Source organism: Euprymna scolopes, chromosome 15, assembly GCF_053919585.1.
Source record: "Euprymna scolopes isolate OS-2025 chromosome 15, ASM5391958v1, whole genome shotgun sequence".
In the NCBI taxonomy this organism is placed as follows: Eukaryota; Metazoa; Mollusca; class Cephalopoda; order Sepiida; family Sepiolidae; genus Euprymna; species Euprymna scolopes.
Window position 1 is genome coordinate 55236474 of NC_136496.1, and position 18607 is coordinate 55255080.

Genomic DNA, 18607 nt, shown 5'->3' on the forward strand with positions numbered 1-18607 from the left:
TTAACAAGTACCCCATTATCATTTTGAATTTTCGAATGCACCTCTCTCTCCCTTTCTCTCTTTTTTTTTTCACACCAAACAAGACACAGTGCCACTTGGACATAAAAGGTTACAATTTTGGACAAAATTTACAGAGGTACTATGTAGGGAGTTGAGCAGCAAGATGTCTATTCACATTACACTTGAACTTCTGCATGTCAGTACATCAGTACAGTCAGAAAAGCAGAGACCAGGAAGGGAATTCTAAAGTGTAGCAATTCGAGGGAAGAAACTATTAGAAAAGAAAACTTTCCAATATCTAGGGATCTCTACAGTGTAGGGATGGGATTTTGTTGATTGTTGGGTTAATTGGGGCTATTTACCTCCAGGGAGATACAAGTGCTTTAAGTTCATTAGAGCACATTCAATTAAAATACTTGTAAAATAGGCACAGTGATGCCACATTTTGGTGATGGGACAGAAGTTGGAGTTTGGTTGCTAGTGCGGGATTTATTAGGTTGGCAACTCTTTTTGAACCCTATCTAAGAGCAAGGGACTAGCGGCAGATGCACCAGTTCAGGTGTGGCAACAATATTCCATGCATGGGTGAATAGTGGCTCTATAGAATAGTGAATAACCTTCTAGCATGGTAGAGAGAGAGTCCACCTTCTTTGCAGCAGTCTTGGCAATGTCCTCAAAAATGTGAATGCGAAGCTGAAGAGTTTAAACAAAGTACTTTCAGCTATTGTATCATTAGCCATGGCAATCGGTGGTTGAGAAAGTTTCTTGTAATTATTAAAGGAAAGAAGCTTAGTTTTGAGAGAATTAAATGTTACCAATCTTAACATTCATTGGTTTGGGCTTTTATACAGGTAGAGAATTGCATCAGCAGTGAGATATCTACTATTTTCTGAGTGATTAAGGAAAATGCTATTTTGTGGCAGACCAAGAAAATGTTATTTTGTGGCAGACCAAGAAAATGTTATTTTGTGGCAGACCAAGGAAAATTCTATTTTGTGATGGACCAAGGAAAATTCTATTTTGTGATGGACCAACAAAAATTCTATTTTGTGATGTATCAACGAAAATGCTATTTTGTGGCAGACCAAGAAAAATGCTATTTTGTGACGGACCAAGGAAAATGCTATTTTGTGACAGACCAAGGAAAATATTATTCTGTGACGGACCAAAGAAAATGTTATTCTGTGACGGACCAAAGAAAATGTTATTCTGTGACGGACCAAAGAAAATGTTATTCTGTGACGGACCAAAGAAAATGTTATTCTGTGACGGACCAAGGAAAATGTTAATCTGTGACGGACCAAAGAAAATGTTATTCTATGACGGACTAAAGAAAATATTATTCTGTGACGGACCAAAGAAAATGTTATTCTGTGACGGACCAAGGAAAGTGTTATTCTGTGACGGATCAAAGAAAATGTTATTCTGTGACGGACCAAAGAAAATATTATTCTGTGACGGACCAAAGAAAATGTTATTCTGTGACGGACCAAAGAAAATATTATTCTGTGACGGACCAAGGAAAATGTTATTCTGTGACGGACCAAAGAAAAGGTTATTCTGTGACGGACCAAAGAAAAGGTTATTCTGTGACGGACCAAAGAAAATGTTATTCTGTGACGGACCAAGGAAAATGTTATTCTGTGACGGACCAAAGAAAATATTATTCTGTGACGGACCAAAGAAAATGTTATTCTGTGACGGACCAAAGAAAATGTTATTCTGTGACGGACCAAAGAAAATATTATTCTGTGATGGACCAAAGAAAATGTTATTCTGTGACGGACCAAAGAAAATGTTATTCTGTGACGGACCAAAGAAAATGTTATTCTGTGACGGACCAAGGAAAATGTTATTCTGTGATGGACCAAAGAAAATATTATTCTGTGACGGACTAAAGAAAATGTTATTCTGTGACGGACCAAAGAAAATATTATTCTGTGACGGACCAAAGAAAATGTTATTCTGTGACGGACCAAAGAAAAGGTTATTCTGTGACGGACCAAAGAAAATATTATTCTGTGACGGACCAAAGAAAATGTTATTCTGTGACGGACCAAAGAAAATGTTATTCTGTGACGGACCAAAGAAAATATTATTCTGTGACGGACCAAAGAAAATATTATTCTGTGACGGACCAAAGAAAATGTTATTCTGTGACGGACCAAAGAAAATGTTATTCTGTGACGGACCAAAGAAAATGTTATTCTGTGACGGACCAAAGAAAATATTATTCTGTGACGGACCAAAGAAAATGTTATTCTGTGACGGACCAAAGAAAATGTTATTCTGTGATGGACCAAGGAAAATGTTATTCTGTGACGGACCAAAGAAAATGTATTTCTGTGACAGACCAAAGAAAATGCAATTTGGTGATGGACCTAAGAAGTTGCTATTTTAAACTTAAGCATGACAATACAAGAAATAGTTTCATTATTTAGATGTATAGACACACAAAAAATACCATGTTCTGATTATTTTTTTTTTTGTTTTTACTTAATGAAATTTTCTACTGAGTAAAAATTGGTCTGCTTTTACATCAGCTGCTATTTGGCTGATTATAATAATTAGTTTATCTTTTTTTTTTCAATCTTTTTTCTATTTTAAATGTCAATATTCATTTATTGTTATATTTGTCATGTTTTTCTAGAAGCGGTAACACAATGTTTTTGACTTTCTCTCTGTTTTGTTTTTAATTTCTTTGTTTAGAAAGTGTAAATTAAATCTTATGCTAAATAGATTAAGATATTGCGTTTTTCCCTTTTTTAAACATTCTCAAAAAGGGAAGTGGCATCAAGAAACATTTAAACAAAAAGAAGTGATTTGTGAAGAACTGAAATTTATTGTGAGTTTTGAAAATTATTTTAATTGAATCTCAGACACCTGCTGTGTCTTTTGATGGGAAAGTGGATACGATTCTAGAAAAGTTAAATTTGCATCTGTTATTTGGTGTTGCTTGATTAGCTATGTTAATCTGCCACCTGTCACTTTATGAACTGTACACCTCCTTCCCTAATTTACACTTTCATTAGTCTCTCATTCATACTGAAATAGTTTGAATTGCAATTTCTTTTCAATCTGTCTCTCTTTCTCTCCTATGTCCACTCTCTTTCTCTCCTATGTCCACTCTCTTTCTCTCCTATGTCCACTCTCTTTCTCTCCTATGTCCACTCTCTTTCTCTCCTATGTCCACTCTCTTTCTCTCCTATGTCCACTCTCTTTCTCTCATGTGTACTCTATCTTTTTCTTTCCATGCCAACAATCTCCCTTTCATTCCAACTCTCTAATGTACACTGCCTGTCTCTCTCTTTCTCTCTTATGTGCACAATCTTTCTCTCATATTCAGTCTCTCTCCTACCTAATTCATGTTCTCACATGCACAAACATACTATGAGATATTTCAAATATATTCAACAAAAGTCTCTCCTGAAAGTCCTCTACTCATTTTCAAAATTTCGTTACTTTTTTGGATTTATACATTTATACCATTCCTGAAAATTTCAGCTCAATTGGTTTCTCCAAACAAATTTTATAGTCCTTTTAAGATGAGGCAATTTTAGAGATTTTGCATTTTCTTGATTTTTGAGCATCTATACTAGCTTTTATGGTATGCCCTTGTGCTTCTAACTTTTTATAATCATCAATCTAAATTTTATGAAATCTTTAAAACGTTAATTTTTTATTTACTAAATCTAAAACAAAAAAGATTTATTTTAAAATTTAGAAAAAATGCAAAATCCAAGTTTTGAAAGACAAATGTGAAAAATCACAAAATTGGAATATTTGTTACTTAACAGCACTATCTCTTAGGCACTTACATTGGTATAATCTGACCAAGAAAGTCACACAGAAAATATCAATAACATTTTCTGTGAAAACCACATTAGTCTTTTTCGGGGTGGTTCCGTGAAACATATATGGAGAACTCTACCATGCCATGCTCATCTTTCACCTGACTTGTCAAGAAATTTCACTTATCTTTCTTCACTGCTTGTGGTACAAATTACTTGGCCTAAATAAAAGTCATCATAATATACTGCCACAAACTGTTTTTGTTTGCTGAAGCTGTAGTTTTTGAACTGTGCATGAGCAACTAAAGTACTTTCTCCATCTGTTTTGCTGCTTTCTGAGCCATTGTCTGAAAGTGTTTCATTGAAGTCTCTGCCATTCAAAAATGCTTTCAAGTGGCTTGCCAGTGATTTTAAGGATCGGTCAAGTTTTAAATGTTAAGATTTATTGCCAAGAACTAGTTTGTGAAACCTAATTTCATCTTTCAGGTCCTCAAGTTTACTATTCCTGCTTCCTAGAACATGCAACATCTTTTTCACATTCGTTTCGTTAAAACATGGCCCATCATGTGTCTTTATCCTCTCAGTGATAAGATTTTTTTTCTTGGTTTGTTTCCTTGTATTTTTCTATTTTTCGCATTTTGTTTCCTCCAATTGTTGCTTTCTCTTCTTAAATACCACCTTCTGTTGTTTTATTCTGATTTCTTTGGCTTGGGTATGCAAGCAACTTGTTCCTCTTCAGATTTAGCATCAAGCCAAAATGATTTCTTATTTTTCTTCAGTATATTGATGGTGGTGTGGTCATGTAAAGATGCATGCTGTCTCTTGAAAATGCTAAAATCCAAGCCACTAAAGTATTCTCTTATCATCTTAGTTATCTAGCTGTGTTGCATTTGCCGATATTTCTTTTCATTTCCATTTATAATAACTTGATTGCAGAAATTCCCCTCTGGACCAAAGTATTGTAGGTTTGCAACAAAAGATGCCACATACAAATTCAATACATCTACCCTGATAGCCACTATCTTATGTAGCTTATGATCACCATTTCTGCCACATTCACGCGTGATAATAAAATGCTACATTAAATCTGATGAGCAACACCATCAGAATCATCACATTTACAGAGGAAGAAGCTCCTATTTTTCTCTCTCAATATTTAGTGCTCTCACCATTACCAATTGTCACCGGGTTCAATTCTACATTTGTCAACTAAAATGTGATGACACGCTTCATAACTGGCTAAAACATACATAGACATAACATATTCTTTCTGATTTCCGAATCCTAAATAATGGCTCTCTAGCCATGTTCCACTCTCTCTGATTGGCTGAGACCTGCCATTCTTATATTCCAGAATTAAACTAATTCCTAAATAAACAAACACTTCTAAAAGTTAACAAAAATGGTGTCGGTCTCCCTATGAGACACTAGTGGTTAAATAAAAAAAAAATACAAACATATTAACCGCTCATAAACAGACAATTAAATACTGATAACCTTATTTACTGTAATAAACATGCACAAGTGAAAAACTTTATATACATAACGTTTTCTCCATCTTTGCTTGCATGTCTGGAACACTCAAAAAAATGTAAACACAGCAATGGTTTGGGAATGTAAGCATGTACAAAATACTGATACGGCACTAATCCCCCTCCCCCTCTCCCCAAATAAAAACCTGCCCTGAAAAAAAGAAAATATGTTTTCCTTTGCTTTCTTTCTTTTTTATTTTGGCATTTACTATTCCAGTTGACGATTAGATTCTTTGCACCAATTACCTACGCTACAGTTTTAACATAAATTTCATTGCATGCTGAAACACTTATTTGTTATATACTTGTGTTTTCACTAATTTTGAATTCTGTGGAGTATTTTATTTAATTTTCTTTTTCGGACTGATTCTCAAAATTGGTCACATGTTAACTTGTTTTGTTTTTTTTTAGTGGGGGTAAATTTGTGCAGTAGGTCAACGTTCACAATTTTATTTAGAATGACAACTTTTATAGGTTTTCGACTATACTGATTAAAAAAAAAAACAAATTTTGTGGTAGCAAGTACTCCTAGTTATATAAAAACCTATTATGCACTGTAATTTACTGGCTGCCAGGTTTGTACGCACATGCGATAAACAAATCTCATTCTCTCCTACTGACACTGCAACCCCTCATTTTTTTTTTTTTTTTCGCATTTGCAGGTGAGTATGCTGACAACGATTATCATGATTAAATTTAGGGGAATTATTCCCCCCCCCCAAAAAAAATGAAGTTGTCTACTCTGAAAGCTGTTCTTTATATGGAGATGTTGAGGGTGTCTTAAGATGGGGGGTTGGTGGTGTCTATTCTGAAAGCCGTTCTTAACATGGGGAGTTTGGGATATCTATTCCAAATGCCATTCTTCTTAACATAACAATACTCGAAATGAAGTGAAAAAAGTCGTAAATGTTTTGTTTTACACATTAAAAAAGACAACAAAAAACTAGAATATAATACAATTGATGGAGAAGTTGAAAAGAAGAGGAAGACTTAAACAACAAGTGGAAGCAGCTAGAACTGCTTCCACTGATTTCAATCGCTCTAAACAGTCCATATACAATGAGAATCCCTAACTTCTAAAACATCTGTTTTTAATTTCCATTATTATTCTAATGGACCATTTTTTATAATTTTATTAATTCATACTGACTTATGCATTCCCTAAATTGCTTCTTTTTTTTTTTTAGATTTAAACAGTACCTGTAGGTCATTGCTTCAAACCAGCACTAATCGCCAGTAAAAACCAGATTATTTCATTTTGGCCATGCCCACCAGCGTCTGAAATTGTTCATGGATGGCAGTGGCCACACATAACAACCATAGTTTACTTTTTTGCGAGGGTGGGGGGCAGGCTTCCACCGGGCAATGCCGGTTAATGGGTCCTGCTAGTCTTTAATATCATGGTATCTCTCGCTTGACAGGAAGTCTGTCAGCTGATGTTGAAGAACATTTTTGTATGCTGAGCAAAGTCTGTGCAGTAAACTTTGAACCATAGTTTTCTTTTGTGCATCCAATTCATAGAGGCATAGAAGCAAGAAAAGATGGAGCTGTTTACATCATTGCCAAACAGTGGTGGAAAGTTGGCATCTGTCAATTCTTCTTGTTTCCCTTTTACAAGAGCAGCATTCATTTCTACAACATAGCAAAAAAAAGTCCAAGTGCTTTGGATGACTGCTCAGTAGGATCCAATAAAGTCCAACAACTTTGTGGCATAACAGTCCAAGTGAAACTATGGCGCTGTTAATCACTCCTAACATCATTTAGTATACTTTTTCTTGTTTGAGATTTCATGAAATCTTGCAAAAACTTCACAATATCATTTTGATGATAATGGAGTGAGGCAGCAGCCTGAAAAAGGTTGTTAAACTTATTCTCTCTAAAACTTTTAATTGTAGAATTTTGTGACTAAGAGTAACAGTAATCTTCCCAGGAGGCTCTACATCCATTTTTGAAATTGAAACATTATAGTTACATATTTGGCAAAAGACCACTTTCCATTGACTCACTAATTTTCTTTGTGTTCATGATTCATGCAATTTCGTCCAAAACACTGTAGATATAGCATTTTCTGTTGCTTGGCGCATTTACCCAAATAAAGCTAGATACAATTTTTTAGCATCATTTGTTAGGAAATTGGATGAACTTGAATTTGATATCACATTTTCCAAAGTTATAATGGTGGTAAATTCATCAGTTGCAAATTAAATGATACATAAATTTTGAAACAAATTACACATTTTTTTTTTTGTATATTTGTGGAAAAGACCATTCTTTGCTTAATTTGGTATTATTTTTTGTTGAATGGTGGAAATGCATGAGAGTTTTAAATAATGCGTATGATTTTCTTGACAATGTAAAAATTAGTTCGATGTGAATTTTATTACTTTTTTTGCTGTCATGAAAATCACTAAAATAAAGTTTTTATTAAACAAATAAAAAACACCATATGAAATAGAGGGATTTACACTTTATCTTTTATCCAAAAACGAATTCAAACAAATGAGGTGCAGGCTGGTGAACATAACCTCCATTTTTTACAATTTCCATTCAATTTGGAGGTTGCTGCTGGTACCTAATGTCGAGTTACTTATTCAAAGTAACAATTTTAATGCATTTTAAACTACTAAAAATAAAAACGAACATGAAATAATTGCAAAATTTAGAGTCTTTAAAAATAATAAGTATGTCATTTGAAAAGAATATTTTCAGAAAAAAAAAATTTGAAACGGATTATTGTGTGATAATAGATTAGAAAAAAAAATTTGAAACTGATTATTGTGTGATAATATTTTCAGAAAAAAAAAATTTGAAACGGATTATTGTGTGATAATATTTTCAGAAAAAAAAAATTTGAAACGGATTATTGTGTGATAATAGATTAGAAAAAAAAAATTTGAAACGGATTATTGTGTGATAATATTTTCAGAAAAAAAAATTTGAAACGGATTATTGTGTGATAATAGATTAGAAAAAAAAAAATTTGAAACGGATTATTGTGTGATAATATTTTCAGAAAAAAAAAATTTGAAACGGATTATTGTGTGATAATATTTTCAGAAAAAAAAAAATTGAAACGGATTATTGTGTGATAATAGATTAGAAAAAAAAAAATTTGAAACGGATTATTGTGTGATAATATTTTTCAGAAAAAAAAAATTTGAAACGGATTGTGTGATAATAGATTAGAAAATGTCAGCCTAAACAAAATTAATGACCTTCTGTTGCATGTGATCTCTGTCAGTAGCAGAAAAATGGAAAAGGTCAAATTTTGTTTATAGAGAAATGCTGTGCAGAAAATTTCTTTTCAACAAATCACTGATGTAATTATTACAATAAAAAGTTGCCACTGTGAATAGCATCAATCCATATTCAGGATTAGTGTACATGCGGTAATATTGACCTTGTCATAAGAAACTTTGTTATAATCTCATCATGGTGCTACCTAGGTGGAGCGAAAACATAAAATAAATGTGAAAACATTATATATAATATATTTGGCTAAAATAAAACATTCATTTAAGTATATAAGAAATAGATATAAGATATTTAATATCAGGCTCTCTTTGCTAAAATGAAAAGTATGAAATATGCGTTAAATAAGTTAAAACAAAATGTTATTTTCTGTATTGTTTAAAAGAGAATTATTTTCCTTACTTATTTGGTTATTAAGTTAGAGATTAGTTTTTAGATTAGAGGTACATTATTCCTTTTTTATATTTGTATTTTTTATTATGAAGAATCATCTTGGTACACCGATTTATAATTGGTATGGTTTTTTTAAGTGTGGCATTCAATGGGAAAAATGGAGAAATTCAACAGACGTACATTTTTCTTTTGTATATGATGATGAAAAATAACTCAGTAAAAGGTATATTGTCACGATTTGTTTAAAGACTGGAAAAATATTCAGGAAAAATGTACATAATTATAGACTATTATAGTATCTTTCTTCTAAAATATGAAATTATGGTGACTGGATTTTAAAAATTGGACCTAAGTAGCATTTAAATTGGCAATTCAAACTTTGATTCTAACTAAGAAACTTTCATTTGTTATTGTTGTATTTGCATTGTATGAAGGCATTCTTCAACAAACACCTAAAAAGGAAAACATCAAGGGGAATAACTCTTATGAAGTGAGAGTTATCATTTCTTACTTGTTTTTTATCAAAAATATTGAACCTAACAAAAAAAGGTGTGGTTGTAGAACATGTAGATATTTATAAAACAAATGTGGATGTAATAAATCCTGAGCAATGCTGGTTCAGTACAGTTAATAATCACTAACGTGTGATTTTCTTAATGTTTATTGGGATGATTAAGTGCTACAAATTTCTAATTTTTTCTAGGTGGCTGAAAAGCGTAAATGCTTACTTGATGACCTCGCCATCAAATACCAGAAAGAATGCGATTCCCATCGAGAACTTGTGCTGCAGATGAATCAGGATCATGAATCCGAGATCAACAAATTGGAAGATATGCTGTCTCAAGAAAGGGTATGTTTTAATTTCAATATCGTCATCAGATTCAATTTAATGTTCATTTTCCGTTCTGGACTGCACTGGGCAGGTTTTAGAAATTGACTTCCAAACAAACCTGTCTCTGGTCAGGTCTTTATTTAATCCATCTTTCACTCAAATTTACCTTTATCACTTTCATGTCTTGGTCTTCCTTTGTAAGCTGAATTTGCTACCTCAATTGTTCAGCATCAACTAACCAGAGAACTTGCATCCATTCTTCAAATCTGGCCATACCAATGTCGTCTCATGTTGTTCTCCCTATACTGTCACGATTTTATCTTCTTCTGAGCTCATTAGATCTAAGTCTATCTTTAAAACTCGTGTAATATTATTAGTATAATTTAAAACTCATGTAATATTATTAGTATAATTTAAAACTCATGTAATATTATTAGTATAATTTAAAACTCATGTAATATTATTAGTATAATTTAAAACTCATGTAATATTATTAGTATAATTTAAAACTCGTAATATTATTAGTATAATTTAAAACTCATGTAATATTATTAGTATAATTTAAAACTCATGTAATATTATTAGTATAATTTAAAACTCGTAATATTATTAGTATAATTTAAAACTCATGTAATATTATTAGTATAATTTAAAACTCGTAATATTATTAGTATAATTTAAAACTCATGTAATATTATTAGTATAATTTAAAACTCATGTAATATTATTAGTATAATTTAAAACTCGTAATATTATTAGTATAATTTAAAACTCATGTAATATTATTAGTATAATTTAAAACTCATGTAATATTATTAGTATAATTTAAAACTCATGTAATATTATTAGTATAATTTAAAACTCATGTAATATTATTAGTATAATTTAAAACTCATGTAATATTATTAGTATAATTTAAAACTCGTAATATTATTAGTATAATTTAAAACTCATGTAATATTATTAGTATAATTTAAAACTCATGTAATATTATTAGTATAATTTAAAACTCATGTAATATTATTAGTATAATTTAAAACTCATGTAATATTATTAGTATAATTTAAAACTCATGTAATATTATTAGTATAATTTAAAACTCATGTAATATTATTAGTATAATTTAAAACTCATGTAATATTATTAGTATAATTTAAAACTCATGTAATATTATTAGTATAATTTAAAACTCATGTAATATTATTAGTATAATTTAAAACTCATGTAATATTATTAGTATAATTTAAAACTCATGTAATATTATTAGTATAATTTAAAACTCGTAATATTATTAGTATAATTTAAAACTCATGTAATATTATTAGTATAATTTAAAACTCATGTAATATTATTAGTATAATTTAAAACTCATGTAATATTATTAGTATAATTTAAAACTCATGTAATATTATTAGTATAATTTAAAACTCGTAATATTATTAGTATAATTTAAAACTCATGTAATATTATTAGTATAATTTAAAACTCGTAATATTATTAGTATAATTTAAAACTCATGTAATATTATTAGTATAATTTAAAACTCATGTAATATTATTAGTATAATTTAAAACTCATGTAATATTATTAGTATAATTTAAAACTCATGTAATATTATTAGTATAATTTAAAACTCGTAATATTATTAGTATAATTTAAAACTCATGTAATATTATTAGTATAATTTAAAACTCGTAATATTATTAGTATAATTTAAAACTCATGTAATATTATTAGTATAATTTAAAACTCATGTAATATTATTAGTATAATTTAAAACTCGTAATATTATTAGTATAATTTAAAACTCATGTAATATTATTAGTATAATTTAAAACTTGTGTAATATTATTAGTATAATTTAAAACTCATGTAATATTATTAGTATAATTTAAAACTCATGTAATATTATTAGTATAATTTAAAACTCATGTAATATTATTAGTATAATTTAAAACTCATGTAATATTATTAGTATAATTTAAAACTCATGTAATATTATTAGTATAATTTAAAACTCATGTAATATTATTAGTATAATTTAAAACTCATGTAATATTATTAGTATAATTTAAAACTCATGTAATATTATTAGTATAATTTAAAACTCATGTAATATTATTAGTATAATTTAAAACTCATGTAATATTATTAGTATAATTTAAAACTCATGTAATATTATTAGTATAATTTAAAACTCATGTAATATTATTAGTATAATTTAAAACTCATGTAATATTATTAGTATAATTTAAAACTCGTAATATTATTAGTATAATTTAAAACTCATGTAATATTATTAGTATAATTTAAAACTCATGTAATATTATTAGTATAATTTAAAACTCGTAATATTATTAGTATAATTTAAAACTCATGTAATATTATTAGTATAATTTAAAACTCGTAATATTATTAGTATAATTTAAAACTCATGTAATATTATTAGTATAATTTAAAACTCGTAATATTATTAGTATAATTTAAAACTCATGTAATATTATTAGTATAATTTAAAACTCATGTAATATTATTAGTATAATTTAAAACTCGTAATATTATTAGTATAATTTAAAACTCATGTAATATTATTAGTATAATTTAAAACTCGTAATATTATTAGTATAATTTAAAACTCATGTAATATTATTAGTATAATTTAAAACTCGTAATATTATTAGTATAATTTAAAACTCATGTAATATTATTAGTATAATTTAAAACTCATGTAATATTATTAGTATAATTTAAAACTCGTAATATTATTAGTATAATTTAAAACTCATGTAATATTATTAGTATAATTTAAAACTCATGTAATATTATTAGTATAATTTAAAACTCATGTAATATTATTAGTATAATTTAAAACTCATGTAATATTATTAGTATAATTTAAAACTCGTAATATTATTAGTATAATTTAAAACTCATGTAATATTATTAGTATAATTTAAAACTCATGTAATATTATTAGTATAATTTAAAACTCATGTAATATTATTAGTATAATTTAAAACTCATGTAATATTATTAGTATAATTTAAAACTCGTAATATTATTAGTATAATTTAAAACTCATGTAATATTATTAGTATAATTTAAAACTCATGTAATATTATTAGTATAATTTAAAACTCATGTAATATTATTAGTATAATTTAAAACTCGTAATATTATTAGTATAATTTAAAACTCATGTAATATTATTAGTATAATTTAAAACTCATGTAATATTATTAGTATAATTTAAAACTCATGTAATATTATTAGTATAATTTAAAACTCATGTAATATTATTAGTATAATTTAAAACTCATGTAATATTATTAGTATAATTTAAAACTCATGTAATATTATTAGTATAATTTAAAACTCGTAATATTATTAGTATAATTTAAAACTCATGTAATATTATTAGTATAATTTAAAACTCATGTAATATTATTAGTATAATTTAAAACTCATGTAATATTATTAGTATAATTTAAAACTCGTAATATTATTAGTATAATTTAAAACTCATGTAATATTATTAGTATAATTTAAAACTCATGTAATATTATTAGTATAATTTAAAACTCATGTAATATTATTAGTATAATTTAAAACTCGTAATATTATTAGTATAATTTAAAACTCATGTAATATTATTAGTATAATTTAAAACTCATGTAATATTATTAGTATAATTTAAAACTCATGTAATATTATTAGTATAATTTAAAACTCATGTAATATTATTAGTATAATTTAAAACTCATGTAATATTATTAGTATAATTTAAAACTCATGTAATATTATTAGTATAATTTAAAACTCGTAATATTATTAGTATAATTTAAAACTCATGTAATATTATTAGTATAATTTAAAACTCATGTAATATTATTAGTATAATTTAAAACTCATGTAATATTATTAGTATAATTTAAAACTCGTAATATTATTAGTATAATTTAAAACTCATGTAATATTATTAGTATAATTTAAAACTCATGTAATATTATTAGTATAATTTAAAACTCGTAATATTATTAGTATAATTTAAAACTCATGTAATATTATTAGTATAATTTAAAACTCGTAATATTATTAGTATAATTTAAAACTCATGTAATATTATTAGTATAATTTAAAACTCGTAATATTATTAGTATAATTTAAAACTCATGTAATATTATTAGTATAATTTAAAACTCATGTAATATTATTAGTATAATTTAAAACTCGTAATATTATTAGTATAATTTAAAACTCATGTAATATTATTAGTATAATTTAAAACTCATGTAATATTATTAGTATAATTTAAAACTCATGTAATATTATTAGTATAATTTAAAACTCATGTAATATTATTAGTATAATTTAAAACTCGTAATATTATTAGTATAATTTAAAACTCATGTAATATTATTAGTATAATTTAAAACTCATGTAATATTATTAGTATAATTTAAAACTCATGTAATATTATTAGTATAATTTAAAACTCATGTAATATTATTAGTATAATTTAAAACTCGTAATATTATTAGTATAATTTAAAACTCATGTAATATTATTAGTATAATTTAAAACTCATGTAATATTATTAGTATAATTTAAAACTCATGTAATATTATTAGTATAATTTAAAACTCGTAATATTATTAGTATAATTTAAAACTCATGTAATATTATTAGTATAATTTAAAACTCATGTAATATTATTAGTATAATTTAAAACTCATGTAATATTATTAGTATAATTTAAAACTCATGTAATATTATTAGTATAATTTAAAACTCATGTAATATTATTAGTATAATTTAAAACTCATGTAATATTATTAGTATAATTTAAAACTCGTAATATTATTAGTATAATTTAAAACTCATGTAATATTATTAGTATAATTTAAAACTCGTAATATTATTAGTATAATTTAAAACTCATGTAATATTATTAGTATAATTTAAAACTCATGTAATATTATTAGTATAATTTAAAACTCATGTAATATTATTAGTATAATTTAAAACTCGTAATATTATTAGTATAATTTAAAACTCATGTAATATTATTAGTATAATTTAAAACTCATGTAATATTATTAGTATAATTTAAAACTCGTAATATTATTAGTATAATTTAAAACTCATGTAATATTATTAGTATAATTTAAAACTCATGTAATATTATTAGTATAATTTAAAACTCATGTAATATTATTAGTATAATTTAAAACTCATGTAATATTATTAGTATAATTTAAAACTCGTAATATTATTAGTATAATTTAAAACTCATGTAATATTATTAGTATAATTTAAAACTCATGTAATATTATTAGTATAATTTAAAACTCGTAATATTATTAGTATAATTTAAAACTCATGTAATATTATTAGTATAATTTAAAACTCGTAATATTATTAGTATAATTTAAAACTCATGTAATATTATTAGTATAATTTAAAACTCATGTAATATTATTAGTATAATTTAAAACTCGTAATATTATTAGTATAATTTAAAACTCATGTAATATTATTAGTATAATTTAAAACTCATGTAATATTATTAGTATAATTTAAAACTCATGTAATATTATTAGTATAATTTAAAACTCATGTAATATTATTAGTATAATTTAAAACTCATGTAATATTATTAGTATAATTTAAAACTCATGTAATATTATTAGTATAATTTAAAACTCATGTAATATTATTAGTATAATTTAAAACTCGTAATATTATTAGTATAATTTAAAACTCATGTAATATTATTAGTATAATTTAAAACTCATGTAATATTATTAGTATAATTTAAAACTCATGTAATATTATTAGTATAATTTAAAACTCGTAATATTATTAGTATAATTTAAAACTCATGTAATATTATTAGTATAATTTAAAACTCATGTAATATTATTAGTATAATTTAAAACTCATGTAATATTATTAGTATAATTTAAAACTCGTAATATTATTAGTATAATTTAAAACTCATGTAATATTATTAGTATAATTTAAAACTCATGTAATATTATTAGTATAATTTAAAACTCATGTAATATTATTAGTATAATTTAAAACTCATGTAATATTATTAGTATAATTTAAAACTCATGTAATATTATTAGTATAATTTAAAACTCATGTAATATTATTAGTATAATTTAAAACTCATGTAATATTATTAGTATAATTTAAAACTCATGTAATATTATTAGTATAATTTAAAACTCGTAATATTATTAGTATAATTTAAAACTCATGTAATATTATTAGTATAATTTAAAACTCATGTAATATTATTAGTATAATTTAAAACTCATGTAATATTATTAGTATAATTTAAAACTCATGTAATATTATTAGTATAATTTAAAACTCATGTAATATTATTAGTATAATTTAAAACTCATGTAATATTATTAGTATAATTTAAAACTCATGTAATATTATTAGTATAATTTAAAACTCATGTAATATTATTAGTATAATTTAAAACTCATGTAATATTATTAGTATAATTTAAAACTCATGTAATATTATTAGTATAATTTAAAACTCGTAATATTATTAGTATAATTTAAAACTCATGTAATATTATTAGTATAATTTAAAACTCGTAATATTATTAGTATAATTTAAAACTCATGTAATATTATTAGTATAATTTAAAACTCATGTAATATTATTAGTATAATTTAAAACTCATGTAATATTATTACTAGTCTTTTATCTGTTTGACTCATTTGTTTTAATGGGGATTAATGAACTTTTTATTATAATTACATCCAGTCACCTGGTGATTAGAACTAACCTATTTTTGACCTCTGTCAATCTGACTGAGTATGACTCAATTGCTTGAGGAACAAAAACAGTTGCCTATCACATGAGATGTACCGACTAAGATAAATTGATGACGAAATAACTTGTCACATTCTTCACCCAACAGACATGGAGGACTTAGAGATGAACCTGGTCACTTTTTTCACTGTATATGAGTGAAAAAAAAAAAATTAAACTGTCATTCAATGAATAAAAAACAATCTGGCTTTTCTTATATAATAAAAATAACATCATTTACAAGCAAGTAAAAGTTTGAAGAATCGTTTCTATTTTTATTATTTTATATCTGCACAATTTGAATTTAGATGTATCAACATTCTTATTTTCACTCTCTCCTTATGAACATAACAACTAATATATATATATATATATATATTACCAAAGTTAAGCAATATTGAGCATGGTCAGTACTAATTAAGGGACCATTTGAGAATACCAAGTGCTAAATGTGCTATTTGCTTATCTTGTCATTTGTTTCCAGTTGTCTTTGCCACAGGAATCAAACAGTTCAAACTGCAAAGGGGTGTAGTTAATGATTGCACAATCCTTGTTTCACAATTACGTGCACAGCTACTCACAAAGGCTTGGTGGTTATTCATCACCTTTCAAGACCGAACGGAAGCCACAAATATATATATATATATATATATATATATATATATATGGTGCAATTCTGTGAGAAACAGTGTTAGTTTGTATATCTTGATAACGGTTTGATTTTAAAAAAAGAAAAAAAAGAAGTAAAATAGTCATCAGATGTTGAAAGTCATTCCAAAAATGTCCAACATTAGTGTTTAAAGTCAGCAGAAGGAAAGGAGAAAAAGAAAGGGAAAGAACAGATCAAACGAACAGAGGTTTTACCGCGCGTGTGTCGGGCGAGGTTGGGCAAAAGAGAGAGAAATCAAGATGGCGCCCTACAGTTTGAAAAGGTATACTCTGGTGGAAGTCACGCAAAATCACGCAGGAGACATGTATAAAAGGAGTTGACAGGTTAGGTTGGACACAGGCAGACGGACAAAGGTTGGTGTTAGTGGTGATTTCAAACCCGGCGGCTGTTGGCTTACAATGACAAATTTTTAAATATTTTTTTATTTCTTTATTTAATTTTGCTGTCCTAAACTAGGAACACTTCAAGCTATTTCGGCGATGGCTACTGGCCTGAACAACATGATAAAGCTGTTCAATGGTGAAGGCGATGTGGTGGCTTGGTTAAAGAAAGTTTACCTAGTGGCAAAGCTCCAAAAAATAGGTGACGTTGTCACAGTGATACCATACGATCATAGCCAGATTGATCCAAGCATTTGCGGAAGGGCCATTTGAGGCATGCAACAAATTAAAAGAGAAGAGGTAGACAGGAGAATCTGTCTATGTGTATGCAAATGAAGTCAAAAGATTGGTGGAACTGGCAAGAATTTGGAGACAGGTCGCGAATCACATAGCAAAGATTGCATTTGTTACTGGGTTCCCGCAGGAGATTTCCAAGAGGCTGCAGCAGGTCTCAGGTATCGAGGCGTTGGAGGTGAGTGATCTGCTTCCAACTGTAAGAATATTAGTAAGCACCCAACTCTCTGAGGCCGTAGGAATGGCGGCAACAGCACGGAAGGATGAGAGCAAAAGCCACCCGAGACCGTGAGGCGCATGTTTTGAATGTGGGGGCCCGCACCTGCGAAGAGACTGCAGGAAGTTCTTGAAAAGGACTGTGTGCTACAGGTGTAATCAGAGTGGTCACATGGCAGTTAACTGCAAGAGTCCGGGAAACTGTCATGGGGGAGCCGAAGTGCTAGTGGCTGCCCCGACTTGGGAATAATGGCACACTCGCAGCAGATGCCAAAGCGTGAAATTGTGGTGGAAGGACAAGAAGCTGTGGCCCTGGTCGATACTGGCTGTACCACTACCATGGTGCACACTAACCTTGTCAGAGGATGGAAAGGGATGGACGAAGTAGTGACATTTGA

General features: G+C 27.0%; 1 protein-coding gene across 2 annotated transcripts in view; it reads left to right on the forward strand.

Moving 5' to 3' along the window:
• The window catches only part of LOC145293835 (GRIP1-associated protein 1-like), a 690744-nt gene that overhangs the window by 313621 nt on the left and 358516 nt on the right, over positions 1-18607 (forward strand). For both annotated transcript variants that reach the window (XM_080140492.1, XM_080140494.1), the window contains one exon: positions 9672-9818. In XM_080140492.1, coding sequence (XP_079996618.1) covers positions 9672-9818 — 147 coding nt within the window. The remainder of the gene's footprint in view (positions 1-9671; positions 9819-18607) is intronic.